This window comes from Trichoplax adhaerens, genomic scaffold, assembly GCF_000150275.1.
Source record: "Trichoplax adhaerens TRIADscaffold_5 genomic scaffold, whole genome shotgun sequence".
Classification (NCBI taxonomy): domain Eukaryota; kingdom Metazoa; phylum Placozoa; class Uniplacotomia; order Trichoplacea; family Trichoplacidae; genus Trichoplax; species Trichoplax adhaerens.
In genome coordinates, this window is record NW_002060947.1 from 4,134,067 (window position 1) to 4,158,290 (window position 24,224).

The window sequence follows — 24,224 nt, forward strand, 5'->3', positions numbered from 1 at the left end:
AGCGTTGGTTGCTGCTTCCATGGCATTGGATAGAAGAGTACTTTATCGATCAGCACGCTTATGTCAATAAATAATAAATAATATCTACTGTCACTGAATTTTCCTTTTATGGTAGTCCTTTTATCAGCTGTTGGCAGCATTTGATTGATTTGATTATAATGCCAATGGGAAGGATTATTTATTTTCATTATCAGCCGTTAATATCATTGTCTCCCTCCCATTCTTAAACGATCAAAGCCGTAAGGCAAATAAAAGGGTTCTGTCCTGTACTATTTAAGGCACAGCTCTGCCAAGATCGAAGTAAAATTTTCGCTACAGTATAAGCTTTCACTTAAGATAAAAAAAGCGTTTGTCCATTTTTCATCAATCATGTCGAAAGGAATGGAATGCAATAGCCCTAATAATTATAATCCAATGGGTGATCGACTGCAAGTCGTTCGTCCATCTCTACCGAAAAAATCCATTGCTGATGCCTACTTATTGGCATTCCCTCTTGGAATTCTTGGCTTACATCGCTTCTATCTGGGTCAAAAGTATCTTGGACTTGCTTATTTTTTCTCTTTTGGATTATTCGGCCTTGGATGGTTGCATGATCTTGTCTTTATGCCTAGCGTAGTCAATCATGCTAATCGTTGCCGAGCTCTTCCACAAGAGAAGAAACCATACAGTTTACTCGAAGCCTATATCCTTTGCCTCAATCCAGCTGGAATTTTTTTCGGTTTACATCAATTCTATTTAGGAAGGTAAACAAAATAGCAAGTACTATTTCTACGGACTGTTTGCCAATGAATTGATTAACAAAGTAATCCATGCAATATACGTAGTTCTGATTAAAATCTAAAATCTATTACCATAGCGTTGATTAAATTATTATTATAACAAGTTCGATGGACGCGTAGTCAACATTTTAAGAACTATTTCTGTCCTGTATTTGTTCATTTACCATCATGATTTCTTTGACTGTATGGCTAGGAAGGGATTTGGTACCGCTTATTGCTTTACGATAGGCTTATTTGGTGTTGGTTGGCTTTCCGATATACTGAGGATGCCTAAGTTAGTTGCAGACGCCAATAAGCGAGCAATGGAAATACAAGCTAATCCTGAAGTTGCTAAGCAAAAGAAAGCTAAGAAAATTGACGACGCTTACATTTTATGCGTATTCGGATTTTTAGGACTTCATCATTTCTACTTGGGCAATATTGGATTTGGTTTTGCCTATTTATTTACCATGGGTATGGGAGGAATTGGATGGTTAGTCGATTTCCTTCGCATGCCAATACTAGTAGCCAGAGCCAACGACCCAAATCCAAGCCCCAAAAAGCATCTAGATGACGCTTATATTTTAACATTCCCCCTTGGAATGCTAGGTTTACAACACTTTTACTTAGGTAGACCTGGTTGGGGTGTTACTTATATGTTTACGCTTGGCTTGGCTGGCTTTGGATTCTTGGTTGATCTTGTTCGTATGCCCTTCTTGGTTCGCCAAGTTAACGATGCTATAATTGAAGGTCAAAATTTACTTGGTGTTGCTATTGATTCAAACTATAATGGTAATCAACCTCAATTTGGCAACAATCCCTCTGTGAATGCCTCCAATATGCCTTACCAAGCACCTAACAATGTTATGGAGACTAGGAAAGTACCAATAGATAACGGAAATACTGTATTAAATTATCCACACAAAGATGTATATCCACCTCCACCATCAATTAGTACTGAACCACCACCTGCTTATGAATCAAAGGTTAACTTACGCTAAAAGAGATCGCGTTCTGGCTACCATAAGCATAATCGACTCAATATTTGTAAGATTGCACAAGGCTTATAAAATCTTTCCTACTGTATATAGAGAATTTCCCTTCTAATTTGGTGATAAGTATTATAGATCAATTTAGACCTTTTCTTCGCGGGTAGTCCATGCAATTACTGTAACAATTTCCTTTAACATAAAGGTTTTCACGGTATTCTCGCAATTAATATAATAAAATTATCGCGAAATTATTTTTTGCACTTTTCACATCAGCTCTAATCGCAGGCATACAATCTGGTTGAACCTTATAGAATTATGCATAGCTGGTCTGTCTGTTGTGATGATGATGATCAAAAAAATACTACATATTGCTCAGTTGGTAGCGATTTCTTGATCTGATGTAATTGTAGATTTAACAAATGACGACTCAATCAAATTACCGATTGCTGATTCAATCACTACTTCGTTGTAAAGTATTATAAATAGTAAGCTATCATTGATTGATAACTGCTTAAGCTGTAAATAGCATTCCACATATAGTAAAGCTTTGCGTCCAATAATTATATTTAATTATGTATGTAATCAAACTCTAGAATATGTAATTATACATATAGTAAAGTTATAATAAATGCAGTAAATGTATTTGAGCAATTTACATATTTTGTAATATTTCTTGCGCGTGACCAGTATTGTCTACTACAGTCATCCAATCGTATAATGGTCTCTAAGAAAATTATTATGCTATATATTTGTATAGTATCTATTTATAAGTATTTATAAGCGAATGAGACTTTACTATAACTGGGTAGGTCAATTTATAACTAAGTTGGGATGAACTGAGATATTTCTAGAATTGACGAATCTTCTTAATAGAAAAATTGTCTAGATATCCGCTATGTAATACAGACTTGCTGAAGTGAAGATTAAAAGGCATTAATTTAATAAAAATATACTGGTTCGATATAGCACCAACACGATTAACTAAGTAGTGATCGCATGCGTAACCTACAATGAGAAGAGTAAGGCCTTAAAATTTACCCATCGTATGCATGCATCAGAATTCAAAATATTTCATATAAATTAATTGGGTTCCAATTCTTAAATTTACGTATAAGAAAGACGGTTCTTTCTTTCCTGTAATAATTTAACATACGGCGTGTAAGCCACAATGCTTTTTATGAATTATTTTAAGATCTAGTCAAGGTAGAATGATACACGTATGATGCAACAAATGGTGTATGTAAACAATGTATCTACCAAAGTATTTTATTTCCACATAAAGCACTACCAATTAAATCACCTAAAATGCTTTAAAATGTTCATTTTATTTTCGCATACTGTAGATTGTTCAGTTTGATTTATTCGTCATTTACGCTAAGGAATTCTAATTAAATTAATGATATTTTAATCGATAAATATATCCATGACTTCTCTACATAAAGCTTTCTGCGTCACACTATTGTAAACATATTTCATAATGTGTTCGCTCTGTTTTATTTAAAAAATAATGATAAATCTATACAGTGTAGAGATACTGATAAATACTGTGGCATATCAATGCTACAGCAAATAACTTTCTTAATGTATCCTGATTTTCAAAATGTGTGTAAGGAATAACTACTTTCATTCTTAGATAAAAACAAAGAACATACCGATATACAAAACATGAAATACCATTATCATTTAATGCTGCAAAACAAAAACAGTAATTTCGTTTTCCAATATTTAATTCTCACTGGTATGGACCTTAATACATATTCTCCGTATCATAGATTGTCAGTACAGTTATTCTTTACTAGATTGACACGATGAATGTGAAATGGGATCAGGCATGGGACGAGTAGTAGATCAACCGTAGCAAGCCCATGTTGTACAGCAGTAATAAACAGTAAGGCGTCATGTAAACAGATGTATAGTTTCCGAAGGATAACCTAGTTCTTGTAAGGCTCTAGAATATAAATAATTAAGTTATGAAAACTGAATGAAACAGCTACGCTTTGCTATATCGTAAGTTGCTATACAATAAAAGGTGTCTAGTATCTGCTGTTTGTGTAAAATTATTACAATAGCTTAGATAAAACATACGTTTCCATGCTATTTGTAAAAGGTGTTGGACCGCAAACACATATCAATAGTTTGTCCAAATCCGTAACACCTGGAGGTGGTGGGAGTTGCTTATGAAGCACTTCTTTTGTAATCCTACCGTTATTACCTTTCCAATCAGGAGATGGCGCTGATAAAGTATGATATACCTGAAACCTAATACAGTAGATTTCATATTCCAAATTTTTAGAATGTAATACAGTAATAGTTTACTATTACTACAATCTTATATCAACAAGCCATCTTAAGTGAATTCGCAATATCGATAACGACACGCAACACAGTAATGACGCATATTTGTATTACAATTTTCTTAAAATTATTTGCACATAAGTGAATTTTCAATATCGATAACGATAACAACACAGTAATAAGATATATTTCTGCTACAATTTCATAAACTATTTGCTTGGACCTTGTTTTTTAGAATGTCTGACATTTATTATGAAGACAACTATCAAAAAAGGTATATTACAATTTGCGATATTGCAGTAAATAAAATATCATAATGATCTTAATTGTACCTATCGTGGCTATATCGAACCAAATTCTCTAAAGAATCTTTCCACAAGATATCCTTTTCCGTTTTATTACCAAATAAAAGCTTAACTTGGCTGAATAAATTGAAATAAGAACAGAATATTCCTTCATTAATCCACATAAAGAATACCTAGCCAAGAAAATCAGCTATAGCAATAATCTATTATTTATTTGATAAAAATAACTAAATAAAAAGGATATTAACCATTTTGATTCCGGTTTGTCAATTATAAAATACCGCATTAGCTTTACCATTGGAGTAAAACCTTTTATTTCGAGAAGGATCATTAAAACATTACTTTTCAAGGATAGTAACATTATCAGTAGATCAAATATCGTACAATAAATATTCGGTACCTGTTCCGCCAGCTATTAAAATAAGTTGTTCGATTGATTCCAGACGTGAAAATTTAAAATTTCCCAAGTGTTCGCTAATTTTAATTGTCTCACCTAAATCATTGGCATAATTAGGTTTGCCTCTGCTAATCTCGAGGGCCTTTATTACCTAAGCTATTTTATTTTGCATTGCAGTATATAATTCGCACTGCGCATATACTGTAAAAATTATGAAACTAACTTATTTTAAGTGAACCGAGAAATGGAGTTAAAGCGCCATCCTTATAAACTTTAATCATAAATGAAATATCACGACCATTTCCTGAAATATTAACGGCTTCATCAGGATTTAAAGAAACTACCGGCGTATAATTGCGGCCAATCTCCATGCCTGTACAGTACGCATACAATAGCCTTAGTTTTCAAGTATCTAGCTCAAAGATTCAATGAACTACAATACTATACTATTTTTTAAGTTTGAAATTAACTACTAACCACTCATTTCAGTTTGTATTATAAGGTGACGTCCGACAGGGACGTGCATAAATGAACCTCTAGGTAAGGCTACGCCAAAAATCCAAGTATCGTGCGTAACAGGAGTCTTGGAAATCAACTTACAATCGAAGTAAGAAGTTTCTACGAAAAATTATAAGGTTAAAGGATAGATTAGACAAAAGCTATGCAATAACTACTAAAAGACAGTTTATTATATTTTGAAACTTATATTGATACACAAGATAAATCAAAATTTGGCGCTAATATCTTGCAAATAACTGATATCCAGGTCGATAATATCACCTAAATATGAGGAAAGGAAGAGGGCTCACTAATTCACTATTCACATCCTCATTGAATAAACGGTGGATGGGTGAAGGGAGCGAGATTTGCCATATTTAGTAAATCTTAACTACCGGCGTTTAAGTCGATTGAGTGATAAAAGTGAAGGAAAGAAGGTAATGAACTTAGACATGTAAGCGAACTGCACGTTAGCCTTTCAGGATACCGTTTTCAGTCATGGGAACTAAACTACTTGCATAATCAGTACACTCTAACTCCTTATAGTTCAGCATACTGCAAGCTCTGTCTACAGTACAGCATATTCAACGCTTTCACAAGTAAGTTCAAATATAGCATCGTCATATGCAGTAATACTACCATATCCAATATTTTGCTATATAATGTGATATGAAAATAACAATAAACAAGCATAAATGCATGACAAATTTCATGTTGTTAGATAAAAATACAGTAGTATCATCATCTACTAGCGTTCAATCTCAGCGATAACATTGACAAATGGCACTGATTGACAAGAAATTCCAAGAACCTATAGGCTTTACCTCTATTATTTTTTGGTAATAACTTGTGATGTCCTGACAGTTCTTTCCCTAAGGAAAGCCATTTTTTACCAATTTCTTGTTTTAAAAGTATCACTTCAATATTGCCCTCTGTCGATATTTTCACTACAAGAATTAGGATATAGAACAGATTAAAAATGATGAAACATCAGTACCGCATGGTATTATATTCTAAAGTTTATGACCGTTAAAAATGTACGAGCTTGCGCTAATTAAGCACTATGCAGTGGACGTCATAATAATGGTATTCATTTTATGCATCAACAAATAGTAAAAACTAACCTTCACTTTCACATATTTCCTCGAAAAGGTCTAAAAAGTAAATTTATCTTATTAGTATTCGATTTTATTTTTAGACAATGTTGGTGTGAATGGCTATACGTGTATTTACCTAAGCATAACTGAAGGATTTTATCTCCCAGTACAATCCATATATCGGTTTTTCTATTATTTTTCACATTAACGAGGATATCTTCATTTGTTAAGCCTTTGTGCTTAGTATACACGACGATCGTAATCGATTTGTCACTTTGATACCAATCGTACCTAGACGTTAATGTTGAATAAGTTTACCATGAAATTGAAATAATTTATAAGCTTAATCGTGCAATAATAAAATAAATTATATTTAAAAATTGGCTACCTCGGGATAGGAGGTGATTTTTTTATATTTTGCGGAACAGCAAATATTTCTAAGATTATAAAGTAACCGTTTTAATCACAGGCAAACTATTAACATAAAGTATACTTTGAAATCTATGATAAAGCTATAATGTATGTTACCTTTTGATTGGGTCGGCACAGATAACGAAGATTTGGAAACCATGCTTCCTAATCCATATTTTTATGAAATAATTTAAAATTGTAAATTATCAATATAATTTCGTCGTTATAGTCATGAAAGCTATATATAAGCCATGAGACAGTTGACCAACTTTCCATTAAAATCAACATATAACGAACCGTTTGATTTTTTATTCTTTTCTTTGCCGTCAACTCCATCAGCTATAATGTAACCTACTAAGCACTTTGCGAGCATCGATTCAACATTGACCCAGCGATGAATCTAAGAATGTTTGTACGCATCATTAATTTTAACATATTACCAATATCACTATAATAGCGATAACTGTGATTATATAATTGTTATTAGTAACACAGTTTATTAATTAGGGAATAAAATTTAATACAGAAAGTATAACTTTGGAACTAGTGCAGTTAGTCTAATAATAATAGAAAGCATACTTCATCGAATAGATCTGTTCCGTCACAACCAACACTCCTCATTAATTCGTCGATACCACCAGGATGGAACTTCATATAAGGAGTGATATTATAAACTTTCCCTAGTTAATAGAAGAAATTTATTTGTAAAGTCAGAAAAAAGGTGAATGACTATCGTATGCGTATGTCGGTAAATCTATTCCCATCATAGATAAAAATGCCAAGAAGGAATTGGTTCCAGGCGGAGATATTATTATTAATAATTAGACTGATAGTGAATAATATCAATTTGAACTAATTGTTTATGCAGCATGTTTTAGATTGTCGCTTAATGTTATTTCAACTGCCACTGTTTACAAATTAATAAAATATGCTATAAAAATTGTCAATTTGATTCATCTTACTGCTGCGAGCGTATAATTTTAACCAAGCTACAAAAAGAATCTTAAAAGAGTTGAAGTAGTTACCAGCTAAAACAATAGCTTTAGCGTACATTGCTATAAAATATGCTACTTCAGAAAATAATATTTGGTCTTAATGAAACAAAATGGCAAATGACTACGGTTGCTTACAAATAAATAAATTCTTTTCTCGTTTTAAAATTTAAACTATTTTACCATCAAATTATAAAGATTATTATAGGATGGAGGTTAAGACTTGTATCCCGCAGTATAAATCTGTAGATTAAAATTACAAAACTACTGCTAATTAAACCTTTTTTTTCAATTCTCCTATCAACTATTGCAACGATTAATTAATTTATATTGAACGCCACGTTTGATAGTACGATTCAATTAATATCACAATTTGAGGCAAAGAATCGAATCCTGTTAGGAAACGATCAATCGTTTAATTATAACAAGAAAAGCTACGATTAACTTTAGGATATTAAGTAGAACTACCGTCTCTAGAACTCTACATTTCGTCTACTCTAATTTGAGTAGAATAGAATATATTTTTTTATGGATGTTCATAAACACCCTTATACTATTCATTTTATAACAGAAACAGATTGATTACCTCGAATACACGTCCATGCATCCGTTTCAGTATTATGGCGAGCAAGTTCATCGTTGGTTATTTTGCGTATAATGCCGCCAGTCCCAGCTAAATCTGGATGTTTCGTCCCTAACGTAATCCAATCTAATAATCCATAACCTTTGCCTAGGATGACCTTTTTTCTACCACCATTGGCTGTTGATCCAGCGCTGCTTCTCTGTGGAGAATTAGCCATTGGAAAGAGTTGACCACCTTTAGGATTAGACATTTCTTCCTCTTCCTTCTGCTTATTATCGCTAGTGCTTACTGTCAATTGAGAATTACCACAAGCATTACCCATAATCAGATCATCAAGACCAAAAAAAAATTTAAAGTTTTGCCCAGTCTCAAGTAGTCAATATAAACTTTTGAATTTCTTCACTACTTTGATGTTAATGATGAGAAGAAGTCCCAGAAATGAAAACAACACTAGACTACGGTGATTATTTTTTTGGCATACACAAAAAAGTTTCTACTATAGAGTCCAAAGTAGAAAGATAATGAGATGTCTGAAGTAACAGTAACGAGTTTTGTTGGATTAGAAAAAGAAGCAGTAACTTATCAACGACACACGAGTCTGTTTAACGTTTTGGAGATAATTTCTAACGTAATTAAATAGAGATGATTTTCACAGATGATAATTTTCGTTTTTACAGTAGATTAAGGCATCAATTAAAAAAAACTAATTTAGCATAGCAAGGAATATATTCAATAAATAGCTTAGCTTAACACGATAGCCCTCCACTGCAGTATTTACTCTCTCTCTCTAATCTAAGTAGTGAGGGCGAGCAATACTGTACATACAGTATACAGTATAAAATTATCACTAACAATTAATTAAATACAGGATGATAGACTATTTAGAATATGCGTTGTAAACAATTGATAACATTTGTTAAGGTTATAGTATAATCAATTTTGCTTTAATAAAATTGGAGCCTAATACAAAGGTAGACCGTGAATATAATAGATTCATTTCAATATATATATATATGTATATGTACATGTGTTATCAATATTATAATTAGTTTCTTCTGGTTCTATAGCGATAACAATAATACTATTCGCTACCGCATTGAGTACATCAAATTGTGACTTAAATTGCAAGCGCGCTTATGATAGTTCTACCGTTCTATAATAGTTTTAGTTTTTAATTGATAAAACTTGTAATAATTGATTTTGTCTACATCTATTATTTGATATGGATCCTTTGCCTTGGCAACTATCTGATAATGATATGAAAATTTGTAGTACCATATGATCAGTATGGATTGTATGTACGTAGTGTTTGTCACATCTGCTTTTTCTCTATGGAAACGTAGATTACGTTGGATTGGAAAAGTTCTACTAACGTTATGAATGTTCTGATCAACATCTAGTATACAGTAAACATTTGGATATACAGTACAGTACAGTGTCGTCTAGCACGAAAAAGGTCTCGATTAGCATATACTTTACTACATGACCAACTGCATAATTTTACGCGTACTGTACTGTACAGTGTACAGTACAGTAACTGCATAATTCTACAGTATAATAGAAGTACTGTACGCGTACAGTACGGTACAGTCGCGCTATCATCATGACTGAGACAGAGAGACGGAAGTGATGGTTCCCTTTAGTCTAAGAAATGTCAAGACGGATTATCTTTTACTGGTTATTTGAAAGTGTATCGTATATCTGCAACGGTACACTATATTGTCGGCGATAACATCTAAAAATAGTCCCTGATTTTTTGGTGTGTTAATGCATCATCGTTTAAGCTATTTACGCTGAGTATCTGAGTAATCGGGGTTATTATGGCTGGGCCTACTGTACAGTATGTCTAAAAATCAGTCTACAGTACAGTACAGTACAGTCAGTAGTCCAAATAAAAAGACGGCCGACCAGACCACAGACTACAGTACTGTAATTGAATCGCTACAGTGTACAGTCCTACAGTATAATACAGTACTGTACAGTACATCGCGACGCAACTGTACTGTACAGTACGATACGGTACACTGTATAGTACAAATCATTCTGGGAGTACAGTACAGTATTTCACCCGGTGCTGTACAGTGTATAGTGTACAGTAGTTCTTGTAAATCATTCGGAGTACTGTACAGTACTGTATGACGAGACTAGCCGGTAAACGGTGAAGAGTACAGTACAGTACGATACGGTACACTGTACAGTACAAATCATTCTGGGAGAACAGTATTTCACCCGGTGCTGTACTGTACAGTACTGTACAGTGTACAGTGTACAGTAGTTCTTGTAAATCATTCGGAGTACAGTACTGTATGACGAGACTAGCCGGTAAACGGTGCAGTGACACCACGAAATACTGTAATTTGACCTGATTGTACGCAGTGTCATTGGTGCTGTAGTTGACCGCTGTATCGTTCTGTTGTAGCACTACAAAATGTCCACCATCGAAATTCAAGGAGAAGGTTCGGAATCTGAAGAAGAAATTGCAATCTCCCAACAACTCCATAGCTGCTCTAATACACAAAGCACTGTCAACCCGATTTCAAGCCATGGAACGATCGTAGCTGGGGAAGCATCGGAATCAGAGGACGATCAATACCCTAACGTTCAGCCAGCCCAAACTGTTCATCCGCAAAAACCCAGGTACAGTACAAATACAACCTAAATGATTCGTCCTGCTCATTCTTCTACTCTAGTACTGTATTACTGTGCTGTATTTGGGGCTGTAAAGATACCAAGAAGTTAATCGACACTGCTATTGGACTATTTCATGAGTTTGCATTATATGCATAATTCAACTGTTAGACATTTTATTGATAGTAATGCTAAGTCAAGGCTATCATAATCCAAGCTAAATGCTACAAGCTATAGACTGTAATCCAGGAATTCGAAATTAATCAATAACGCCAGGGAGGGAGAGACTACTCCCAAGAAATAGGTATAAATGGGTACTTTATTCCAATTTTACTAATGAAATATTACTAAGCAATGCTTGAAATTGACTGGCATTGAAATCGAAAGACAACAGGTATACCGTACAATATCGTAATACGAACTCTTTTACATTTCTTATAAGATCTTCTACCCACCCATTGCCCCCAAAATATTTGTTGTCGTTGTACAATATCACAGTGCGTTGGCAATGATCAGTTACGAAATAGAAGTATAGTATACTTCATTCATTGAAATAATGATAGTCATTCTGTAAGTGATCTTACACTATTGTAATAACTGGCAGTGTAAAATAATCTCTTGCAGTCAATCTCTAGTTGCTTCCACATAAACTGGACTATTGCAAGATATCAATATGCAAAGGACACCAATTGCGCAACATTATACCCGTACTGTACATTACAAGTGACAACAAAAAATTGATTACTGCATAAGGTGAATCTACCAAAATTACATAAAAATGGCAACACCAATAAAGCATGAACAGGTGTACAGTATGTGGTAGACGTGTATGGTGAAAAAGTGCATGAATGGATACAGTAGTTGAATTCTCTTACCATACGTTTAGATCCTACGTGTCTTCTCTGCACCTATATTGAGATATTTGCTGTGGACGTCATAAAACTCGACTGACTGTCAATAGTTGAAACGATCATGAGGCTTATTTAGACCTATCTACTCAAAAATTCTACCTTTATAAGAAGTTAATGCTATGAAGATAAAATACAATACGCCACAATAGCAATTATATAGGCAAGAGTTTAGACAGACCTCATGAATTCAAGTACATCTAGATCACCAAGACCAATTTCCTTTTTTTGGTGAATGAAATCGCTCTTTGAAATCAGTGCATTTTAAATGCACTACAGTATCATTCATTGTACGTAACATACTCGTACAGTACTGTACTGTACTGTACGGGTACGGCTGTACAGTACTTACCATTGTCTTCAGTACAAAGTATTGTACTCTACAGTACTGTACAACACGGCACAGTATTCGTGATTACAGTACCAACGAGTACAGTACTGTACACATCTGCCCAGTAAGAATATGAGCTTTGCCAATGGTAGCCATTTGCATCTTGTCTAATTCAAGATAGAAGACAATCAGTGAATGGAGATTGGAGATCAAATACTGAGTCAAATTAAGAAGTTAAAATGGATTGTAAATGTATGAGCAGGGGTGCAGTACTAGGCACTTTGGAGAAAAATTAAAACTACTTGAAGAGCATTTTACTCATAGTAAAAGTCCTTGACAGTAGTGTACCGGCTTGTAGTCTAAAAAGTACTACATTCATCATTTTCATGTTTAGCATTGACTGTGTACAGTATTGTGTTTGTTTATTTATTAAGAGAAAAAAAAAACAGGAGTATTATACAGCAGTCAACTAATAGATCATTTTAGAGTACAGTTCAGCCATGGACTACTCCAGGTAATTCAGTAGTCTATGGTTCAGCTAACTTCAGTATTACAGTATGGACTGATTAGATTAGAATTATTGATCTGTTTTATTGACATTTTGACGCTGTCTGCCATAGTCTCCATACTCAATGGTCACCCACTGTCTTAATAATAAACTACTAGTCGACGTACGATACAATGCTCTGCCCCAAAGACTGATGCATTCTGCACTCGATGGCCGCTCAGTTTTTACAACATTGAGATCAAATCTATAGGCAGCAAACAACAAGAAACCAACAAGTGGTTTAATGGTTGATCAGAAGAGGTATCTTCTTTTACCTCTAGATAGTACTCAGACCTTTAAAGCTTTAACACTACATTTGTACAACATAGTATCCCGCCAGATTGAAATCCTGGATTGTACGCTGAATCAGGAACTTCTTAAAAAGTCCCTGGTTGAACGTAATATGTGGTCAAGTGGTATTCGTTACCTAGTATTCTTATGATTACAACTGTGGCGACATCGCATACACTTGCTAGCATGCCTGGGGTAATGATACATTCTTGCTCTAAATAAGTCATCATTAAATTCGTCAACATCTCGTATGACTGCCAGTAATCATAGTATTATTTCTGAACAAAATAGAAATAATCACATCTTAAGGAGGTTGTCTTACTACTATACAGTGACTTTTGAAAGAACACAGGACGAATTATAGTGTCCTATTCTAGTGGACGTATATCAGAATTCAAACAGAGTATGATGCTATAGGTCATCCAGTTCGAGCCCTTGGTGGCACATACCGTATATGCTTTATTTATTTAAAAAAATACCTGTTAATTATAATTAACTCTCCATCGACAATAGTATTTTTGCAGACTTATAAAAATAGCGACTACACTTGATGCCAAGACAAAGGACTGCAATGCTTACTGTTAATAAATAAATAAAACAACTATAAAAACATAACAATTTTGTTGTATGAACCATATTCTACAGCCAAATATTTCAGTTAACTTAGCTAGAATAGTACAATACGTTGAGACAGTATTGCAAAATTTTTCCTAGTTCTTACGTTAGACATAAAAGGAAAATCGGCAAAGACAGGATACACGCACATAGCCGTATACCATGTTACAATGTTTGACCCGAGATAAATTAATTTTTAATAACCCAATAGACCGCTAATTTACGTACGACCTCTAGTGTTAATCTTAGTGTCATTGATCAATGAGAGTATACGTGCTTGCTTTAATCTTTTACTTAATTATGCATTGCATGAATAAGTAATTATCAACTAAAGCTAATCAGATGTTAATTATATTAATTTTAAATGTTGATAAATCGAACTATTTAAAAAATGTGCATAGTAAAGCTAGTTGTCAAATTGCTCAAGGGTACAGACCTCAGTATAGATTTTAACTTATGACAGGATAAAACCGTATTTGGACTTGTAATCAATATAAAAATATCGTCAGGTAGGATAGTCACATCAAAAGTATTTCTTTTATCATCCTTCCATTAGATTAACAGCGGATACTGACCAGCAGTCAAAATCAACAATTTCCAATGATAACACTGTATCCAATGAACCGATCTCGCCTGCGTCAGAACTTTCTGAAACTCAATCTACCCAGAAACAAGAAAAGACAGTCCGTTCTGGAGAGAAATACGACACGTATGTATTACAAATACTTGTAACTTATTCACTTCTTGTTGTGTGCAATCGGAACTGAGAAGATATGGATACGAGTATGTACTGTATTAGCTTTCTACTGCATATAGTATACTATGTTGAATGGGCTATATTTAATTATTAAGCGTTATAATCAATTATTTTATAATAAATTATTGCTATCTCTCTAATCTTTAGGTTACTACACCGTAAATTACGTAAGTAGAAGAAAATATAATCTACGATTGTATCTAAATAAAGCAGTAAGAAACGAAGTGAGCTAATATCGATCTGATAAAATATTTATTATTTAGGCGAAAAAAATTTACAGTTACGAAATGAAATTAACGCCAGAATTACTGATATGTATAGTAACGCAAATTATAAATTAGAAGATACGGTTAATCAAATATGTAAAACTCAATCAGTTCTACAGGTAATAAAATTTCACTTTATTAATCTCTCTAGAAGTTAAATCTAGTAATATGTTCTACATGTGCTCTTTTCTTCGTGTTAGGATATATCTCAAACTGTACATACTCTAAAAGATGATGCTGTAAGGGTTAATAACGCCGTGGATATTCAATTCTTTCAAAGCTTTTTGCCGGATGTTAAAATTTAAATCTTACTACTACGCGCCTGTCATAAGCGAGAATACGAGATCAGGATATATACCATCAATTTAGAGTCCTAACTATAAGTTATGCTGGAACAAGCTTCAAGAAGGATTCAGTACGACTTCTTGCTATGCGTAATTTTAAATAGATAATTAATTTAAGAGTGTACATATACTGTAATAAGATAGCTTCAATAGTAAAATTACCTTCTCACTCGATATAAATACTAGTTAGGTGAGGAAGCCATTAATATAGATGATCATTTTGAACCATTAATCTGTACAATCAAGCCATTATTGCATTATATACTAGTAGTAGAACATTGCGTTCTGTTGGAACTCTAAAGTGAAGCATACATAGTTTTATTTTAGCTGGCGACTGTAGGTAATACTATAGTAATCATCATTCTAATGCAAGTTAATGTATAATGTGTACTATTTTTAGCGGCAAGGGTAAGTTATCATTTTTATTCGAATTACTAGCTAAATAAATAAGTTTTGTTAAAATACAATTGGTAATGTTGCATAACATTATTACAGAATTTAATAAAGATAAATTATAACTTTAACTTATCGCAAAAATTGCATAAGTAATTCTAAAATGATTCATTTTAATCGTAGATTCCTATAATTTCAAGACATTAGGCTTTTCTAGTTACATTAAACCAATTTTAATAGTAATGTAAAGTATAACACTGTTTGATAAAATAAAGCAAAGACAAGCAATATCGGAACAAATGTATATAGGCCTATGATTACCATAATTAACATCAGCACTTCTAAAATGAAAATTGTCAAGGTATTACATGCAAATGCAACATCCTCTTTATTAATGTCGAGATTGTTTTCTGCTATGTAAGCTTTTTGTTCCCTCATTGCCAACGCAGCAGCTGTAGCAACGATTGTGAGACTAGCAATTATAGGCAGGATAATAAATAGTACATATAAGCCAGTAGATAAAGTTGGATCGATTGATGTCGATTGATGGTATGTCCAGCCAATGATACAAACGGGCACACTAGTGATAGCGGTTAAGCCAAGAGATTCAAAGATGTATAATACTACCGTTTTGGCAGCACTATTACCCTGATCATTACTATTAACATCGCCTTCATCATAATGCAGCTGAAATCCAAGTAGTCTTAACGAGGTCGCATAACCAATCATTAGCATAAGTACGACCTTTGCTAGCAAATCGAAATCAAAGCCATAGACCGCTAACAAATTAGAGCATACAGTATTATTACTAATATAATTAACTCGGCATTGGAGGCATCTTAGTCCCATGGGCATATTTTCTAAATGTCTTAAAGCAATAGTTAAACAAGTCAGTGGAACTGACTGTAATAACATTGGTTGAGGTATTGATATTAAAGCTGCTAATCGAAAGACTTTGGAATCGTACAATTGCGATGTGTAAATGATTAATGCCGAGCATCGTATAAATAGGAAAAAATTGACAATCATGGTAATGCTAAAGATAAAAATATATGTTACGTATACGCCTTCGTATTCATGCAGTAAAATTGAAATGCGATATATGCCACAACATCGAGAGTGACCAGATTGGCTACATGGTGAAGTATTATAAAAATGACCATTTGTATCTTCCAATCGATGAAGAAAATTGTTGAAAAGAGTCGATTGAGAAAGAATTCTACCGTTGATAATTGTATCCGTTAAAACCAGACAAATGAAAAGAAAATTCCACAGCCTAATTTGGTTTTTATACCGCTGAGTATTACTTATTTTGGTCGATAAATCTCTCAAGATTCGAAAAAACTTGCCGCAGCTATTTTCCACACGATCGACTAAAACTGCCATATTGGACTGTACACTAGTTAGTACATAACGTTATTTACATTACGCCAGTTTTAGAGTGGGTTTTAATGGCATCCCTTCAAGATACAATGAATGCAAGTAGAGAAAAGTGATCAGACGAATACTGGTATCTACCCAAATTTTACTTTATCGTAGATCGTAGAAATGGTATTCCAAGTCATATCTGTGTCCAATATTACAGCCAATACCTCGTACTGTATGATGCATACCTTCAGTACTTGTGGTATGAATCATGAATGGACAAGATTGTATCTATATGTTAATAGATACTACTATGTACATTTACTGGATGATGTTTAGTTTTTGTCAACTCACAGCCCAGGCATCAATATGGTTCTAATTAATTCAATCAATATTGCATCGTGTTCATTTTGTTGAAATGATAGAGGTCACAAGAAACCACCTCTACGGTTATAAAACTCGTGTTTGCTGATCACCGTAAATCTACAGTACTGTACATCAGATTTACAATGTGAGTGAGCTTGTAGCCATAGAGACCGAGGAAGAAGTAAAGTACCGTCTGGCGTCGATTTTTTCCCCCTCCATTTTTAACTGCTCTCCATTAGGAGATACCTAATGGAATCGTTCAATGGAGTAAAAACGCCACCCGAACCCGATGAAATGGTTGATCTTCTAACCCGAAATATGTGCAATTGCTATACAACCACTGTATCACCATGGAAATTCTTCACCCGAATCTCCCCTCGAGTCGAATTCATGTCGCGGTTTCACGTTGACTTTTCTTGACTGATACCTAGTACTGTCTATGATTGGATTACTCGATGCACCTATTACCTCATAGTACTGATGTTGTATCATGATCAGGGCTATGAATAATAATAATAGCATGTTTTAATCCAAAGGATTCGGAGTTTCCTTTGAATAGTACTTCAAAATAATCCAACATTTAGCTTCCAAATGTCATTAAAGACCTACCGAATGCTGCGTTAATTTGATAGAATAGTAGAAAGACCCCAAAACGATAGGATAGGGCCTCCAAGTTGTACTCATTCTAGTACGGTACAGTACGCGATGTTATCCAATGACGTCATTGTTGTCCAACAGGATTGTACCGTTATAACAAAATAAAATGAAGCATTTGGCAATCGAGTCAAAGCGCTATCCACTGTTCCGCGTATACGTCGCTATTCCATATAGATTGACTAGCATGGGGCTCGAGTGAAAATAGACAATATCTCAACACAACGACTGGATAGTGGCAACACCTTTCTTCTTCTCCAAATCCACTATCCAAATCGTCCAACATAGCAACAGCAATGATCGATTCTTCAAGTGCCAGTGCTTCAGTCATCATTGGAAATGTTAGCCGTCCAAAAAGTCAAAAATCCGTGGCTGATGCCTATTTGTGTGCTTTCCCTCTTGGTTTTTTAGGGTTACATCGATTCTATCTTGGTCAACCACTCTTAGGATTGGCATATTTATTCTCGGGGGGATTTTTCGGCGTGGGTTGGTTGCACGATATGCTTATGATGCCTAAAATTGTCCAACGAGTCAATCATCGGCTGGCTAATCCTCAAATTAGCAAGGAATTTAGTTTACTTGAAGCTTACGTACTTTGTTTGAATCCTGGTGGCTTACTTTTTGGATTGCATCAATTTTATCTTGGAAGGTACAGTATACAGCATAGCGCACCAGTTTTATTGTATTGGCTACTGCCGATACTATTTATACTAGTTTGAACTTTGCATGCCCTTGCGGTCATTAATTAATCTAGCTCTTTAAATTAAAATACCATCAACAACAATACAACAGCTGCAGATCATGGTCAATTTTGTTATCATCATTTCGATATCGTGTACTACTCTACTGAGCTACATCATAGTAAACAGGAACAAGCTATTCGTTCAATTTAAATGACTGATTGAAATCGCTTTATCATCAGATTATACAATATACTGTACTTTAGTCATACTCGTAGACTATTTTACAGTAATACATCCAATTCGTATTCATTTTCCTTTTAATGAACAACTTGTTATAGTAGTGCACGCTCAATTTACTGAATCGATTTGTTCTAATCATATTGTTGTCGTATAACTTTAGTGTAAACCTATTTTGCTATGCTATGTAAGCGAGCATACACTTACAATTATAAAACATGTAAATCAATGTTTAGAAGTTCAATATGTCCAATAATGATGACATCCATGCGAGATAAAACATTCAAAGATGGACGGGAGGGGGTACTTCCATATCATTAATGTAGATGATGAACAGTTACATAGTTATCAATTGCAATATGCAATAGATCGTAATAGTGGGCCTACTAAAATACGATTAAATGTAGTGCAGGAGTTTATATAATAATACTTTTGCGAATGAACTGGAGTATATCAAATTACCATTAACTTCTAGAAGTCCATCAAATTACTCACAGTTGATTTATTAAACCTAGAGGAGCTACAATACCTATAATAAATAACCTACTGTATATTCGTATTGCCTTAGACCGTACGTAGGTAGAAAGCTGATCGCATACATGAGTCAGTTTTTTAGATATTACATCAAATTTTTAACGTATATACTATATGTATTGCAATCTAGAGCTATAGCCTATAATTAAAGTAGGTCGAAAATAACCATCATTACTTTGGATCAGTACCCAACCTATAAAAAATATATCTGTTACTGTTACTTATTCTTTAAAATCTTAAATATTACTGTATAAATTACATCATGTAGGACAGTACCTACAAATGTACGCACAACTTATTGTACTGTATATTTCCATTGCTATGCTTACAGTTTACATACATATACGTATACGACTCTATTGTAACTGTTATTATAAAGATCAAAACTGGAAACAGATGCAATATCAAATTAAGTAGTGTTGAAGGAAGTAATTGTTGTAGATAGCATTACTTATACCCTAACAATTTCTGCTTTCAATTTCATAGGAAAGGATTTGGGACAGCATACTGTTTCACGGCCAGTTTTGCCACTATAGGATGGTTTTTAGATATCTTCAGAATGCCGCTATTGGTAGCAGATGCTAGGCAACGTGTACACGAATCAGAAGAATCTCCCGTCGCTGCTATGAAGAAACGACCAAAGAGACTAGACGATGCATATGTTATGTGGGTTTTTGGATTTTTAGGTGTCCATCATTTCTATCTTGGAAATATTGGTTTTGGTTTTGCTTATTTGTTCACCATAGGGATGGGGGGAGTTGGTTGGCTAGTTGATTTTTTCCGCATGCCTGTGCTGGTCAGAAGAGCTAATACACATCCTCCAAGTCCTTTCAAGCATCTAGATAGTGCTTACGTCTTAACTTTCCCGTTAGGCTTTCTTGGATTGCAGCACTTTTATCTAGGCAAACCGGGCTTAGGTCTTACCTACTTATTGACGTTTGGGTTAGTTGGCATTGGATTTTTGGCCGATATTATCCGTATGCCATTCGTGGTCCGCGAAATCAATGAATCAATCGCCGCTGACCAATTGATTACTGTTACAGTTGACGAAAATACCGAGAACCAAAGCGTTAATTCTAACATAAATTCTCTTCAGGCTACCAATATACCCTATCAATCACCGCAACCACCAACTGATTTACCTAATGAACAAGCTAAATCTCTGTTAATTACCGAAACTAGTGCAGATACGATTAACGCTGCAGCTGCTCCGCCACAACATCATTTGCCTGAGCCTTATGGCCCACCTCCAGCATATCAATCCATTGTTGATGACAATACTCCCGAAATTCCCCGTAGAAAATAGTACACTTGAATTAGCACTAGCAATGTCTGCGAATGAGTTTTTATACAAATCTGATTACGAAAAATAATTCAATATTATACCATAAAAACTTAAAAACTCAGTCAATTAAAGATAATTACTCCGTTCTTAAATTAGATTATTAATAAATAATATAAATCCTTTATGTACAGTACAATATTTTGACTTTTTTACTCCTTAAAAAACTTGTAAAGTAACATAGAAGGCTATTCTTCTCTTTTACGTTTATCAATCTTTCCAACGTGAAGCTCAATAGCTATATAATACTCGTATACAGTATCATCGTAATATGATAGCTGGAAATATTAATAATACTGGACAGGCTCGTCTTTCAATGATGATCAAATTGCTTAATGTTAATTCCAAAAATTTAAAAATTCTCAAGTTATGAAATAGGACAGACTGACGTTATCTATATAGCGCTATGAAAATTAACATTTAAAGCCTTAGGTATAGAAATAATCTCGATGGCTATGGATTTTGCTAAGTTATCTGATTGTAAACCTTACTTCTCAATTGAACTTATAAGATGGACAATTGGACATGGTCTGTCAAAGTTATTCATTAATGTTTTCTGCTATTAATATAAAGTCGCATTTCAATTATTAATAAGCATTAAACCTGACTTATGCGAGTATTCGATGCTACAATTTTCTAGTTGAAACACCATTTCATAAATGAGTAATGTAGAATACAGCGTATTTACGCCAGTTAATTATATCATTCTCATATTTTATGTACTTTGTTCACAGCTAGTAAAAACAGGGTGGAATTAACGATAAAAATTTGTTTCATAAATAGCACTATTAATTACGAATTGAACTGCATTAATAAAATACTGTCACTAATAGCAAAACAACACTATGAGACAGGATAGTGATGGCTAATCGTTATAAATCAAAAGGCGAATCGCTGATGAATAAACAAAACTTAAGCATGACTCATAATTCCTAATTAAGATAATCACTGTTTGATTGATTGATTAAATATCTTGGCAGCAAATACTGAAAGGTCTTGTCTAGTTCGTGTGATAACTGGTTTGGTTAATTAGCGAAATGATGATGATTTGTACCGGATAGTAAATAAATAGGGATATTTGTTAGTAACATTCATCATCTTTTAGTCTACTTTTTATGCAAATTGGTTATGAAATGCAAACATGTCTAGCACCCTCTCTAATAGCAAAAATAGCTAGTCAATGGGTGTTTCTCTAAAGCTCTAGTTGTTGCATCAACATTATCAATACATCGTCTACCATAAACTTTTACTTTCTTTTTAGGTAGATTTTACTATTGATCGATAGACTCTGAAAGGGTTTAAATTAGATTAAGGCATTAACTCATAACAGATAAAAATTCTGGATGATACATTACTAAGGTTATAATGTATCTAGATAAATATTCCCTTATGGATATTGACAGAACTTGGACGGAAAAATTAAATGAATTTATCTTATGCTATCAATACGAAGTTATTTTATACTATCTAGAAGGAGTTATAACGATCTCTTAAGTGTTCATTTCGACTTCGGAAATAGTTAAATTGTTGTATCATAACTAGGACTTTTAACTGTATACAAATAACTTTAAACCAATAAAAAAGGAAAACCAAAATCTGTTTGGCTATCTTTTCAACCCATTTTATACGACGACTGATTAGAATTAGTACTTTATTCGATGGAATAGTACCGTAGTAACAATACGGCTATAGTAGTACTGTAGTTGTTACAATAGTAATGAGTAATAGAAATTTAATTATTTGTTTATTCATTCATTCCATATCACTATTCTTTTTTCAAACAATGATAACTTTAACGTTATTCTAGATAAGATTTCTTGAACTTGAGATACTACAGTGATATGTACAAAGTTAATCTCGATATTAAAAATATATGAAAATGAAAAATCGATTTAATATTGGAGAGAACGGTGACAAAACATGATTAATATGACAAAATAACCCGTGTTAGTAATAATTCTCTTAAATTCTAGACATTAATTTGTGCCTTTAAATTACGCTAAAGTATCGCTTGCTATCAGTTGAAATAAGGAGTAACGAAATGCAATTATCATGGAAGAATAGGATACTTATCAAGTTGCATAATCGTATTGTACTAAAATCTTTAAACCGTCTGTTTGGATGACAGATAATAGAATATGGCATTATGAATTGATTGATTTGGAACAATTTTTTATTAACCTTACAATTACACAGAATATGAACTGTTAACAATCTTATTATTATAAATAGCAAATATAATATTAGGTAACTAATTAGATTGATTGTATCGTATCAGTGAAAGCAAAGAATTCATTTTCAAATGGTTAAGATAAAGAAAAGCTGTTATTAACAAATAAATCGGATACTTAAAAATTATAATTATTATTGATACATACTATTTAATGAATTAAGATTTATTACTGACACAAATAATTGCTTTATCGTTTTCAATTTACAGCGATTATGCTAATAACTTTGAGAATAATATTTATATTAACAAAATAATTAGCCAACAAATTTAATTATCTGTTTAGTCGGTTGATCAGCATAACAAAAATTACAGCAATCATCAAGCTCCAATTAAATTTTTTAACCTAACTTTTAAGAAGATAACATTAAAATGGAGATCTCAATCTATTGTCATGTACAGTATTTAGCCCACTCTTTTTCCTTTCTGTTCTCTTTTCATGTAACTCTGCTGTATATATACGCATTCTATAAAAAGATAATATGAACATTGGGGATATCTTCATTTAGTCAACTTGATTACCAAGTGTTATTGTCTCAGCACACCTGTGTTGGTTACAGAAATCATTTAAAGATATTCTCAATCATTCCCGTTCTTATAGAATACTCTCCTCATCTAACCGTAACCGTAAGTGTTAAAACTAAATACACTAGCAGAATTAGAGTTATTCTAATACTTTCAATTTCACAAAATTTATCCTATTGACATCTGGGGTTACTCGCATATACAATATTTTTTACCCCAAGATAATGCAATATTAGCGTTTCAATCAAGCCTACAAGACTTCTACAGCTAAATATCGCTGCAATTTTTATTCATCTTATTTGGTAAGTTAAGTGATTCTTTGTTAGATATGGATGAAAAACTATAGCATTATTATATACATCTAGATAGACTACATAGTTGGAGTACTAAATGTATTAAATTTGAAGATATTGCTTACTAATGTTAGGCTAGGTTTAATTTGGTATAGAATGATCATTTTAGGTAATGAATTCACAATTATTTCTAATGTATGCTATAATTTTTTGATAGAGGATCACTTGCCTCATAGTAGCACCAAGTAACTGCAATAAATTCGTAAATTAGATTAGCTTTCCGATGAATGTAACACAGTATAGGATAAAAATTTAAAAAGAAGATGTTAATATATTCTGTATAGATAAATGAATCACCATCTACGTATCTTCTCGGCTATTGAAAATTAGATATCATGATTTAATAGTACGTATATACGGTATTTTGGATTATGATAAAATGTTTTCTTTTAATAGCGTTTTCGTGTAGTATGTATGGAAGACAAGATATGCAAATAAATTGATAAGCTAACCTTACTATCGCTAATTGCTAGTGATAGTTTAGACAGCTTGTTGATAAGGATATCCAATACTTGTACATTACATGG

The 24,224-nt window shown here is 33.3% G+C and overlaps 5 protein-coding genes across 5 annotated transcripts; 3 read left to right on the forward strand and 2 right to left on the reverse strand.

Annotated features, from left to right (window-relative positions):
* Positions 1-369: 369 nt before the first annotated feature.
* Positions 370-1,759, forward strand: TRIADDRAFT_56538 (uncharacterized protein; the record flags this gene model as incomplete). The annotated part of the gene is made up of 2 exons (XM_002112442.1): positions 370-743; positions 973-1,759. The coding sequence occupies 2 exons, from the start codon at positions 370-372 to the stop codon at positions 1,757-1,759; spliced, it is 1,161 nt and encodes a 386-aa protein (XP_002112478.1).
* A 1,887-nt stretch (positions 1,760-3,646) lies between these two features.
* Positions 3,647-8,650, reverse strand: TRIADDRAFT_56539 (uncharacterized protein; the record flags this gene model as incomplete). The annotated part of the gene is made up of 15 exons (XM_002112883.1): positions 3,647-3,698; positions 3,836-4,009; positions 4,378-4,467; positions 4,632-4,659; positions 4,751-4,843; positions 4,971-5,120; positions 5,225-5,365; positions 6,070-6,192; positions 6,370-6,399; positions 6,479-6,633; positions 6,731-6,779; positions 6,871-6,918; positions 7,051-7,153; positions 7,333-7,433; positions 8,332-8,650. 15 exons carry the CDS (start codon positions 8,648-8,650, stop codon positions 3,647-3,649), a joined length of 1,656 nt encoding a protein of 551 aa, XP_002112919.1.
* A 2,106-nt stretch (positions 8,651-10,756) lies between these two features.
* Positions 10,757-14,976, forward strand: TRIADDRAFT_56540 (uncharacterized protein; the record flags this gene model as incomplete). The annotated part of the gene is made up of 5 exons (XM_002112443.1): positions 10,757-10,965; positions 14,205-14,357; positions 14,553-14,572; positions 14,669-14,790; positions 14,872-14,976. 5 exons carry the CDS (start codon positions 10,757-10,759, stop codon positions 14,974-14,976), a joined length of 609 nt encoding a protein of 202 aa, XP_002112479.1.
* A 654-nt stretch (positions 14,977-15,630) lies between these two features.
* Positions 15,631-16,794, reverse strand: TRIADDRAFT_56541 (uncharacterized protein; the record flags this gene model as incomplete). Its single annotated transcript, XM_002112884.1, has 1 exon — positions 15,631-16,794. The coding sequence occupies one exon, from the start codon at positions 16,792-16,794 to the stop codon at positions 15,631-15,633; it is 1,164 nt and encodes a 387-aa protein (XP_002112920.1).
* A 3,012-nt stretch (positions 16,795-19,806) lies between these two features.
* On the forward strand, positions 19,807-20,553 carry TRIADDRAFT_56542 (uncharacterized protein; the record flags this gene model as incomplete). The annotated part of the gene is made up of 1 exon (XM_002112444.1): positions 19,807-20,553. One exon carries the CDS (start codon positions 19,807-19,809, stop codon positions 20,551-20,553), a length of 747 nt encoding a protein of 248 aa, XP_002112480.1.
* Positions 20,554-24,224: the final 3,671 nt, after the last annotated feature.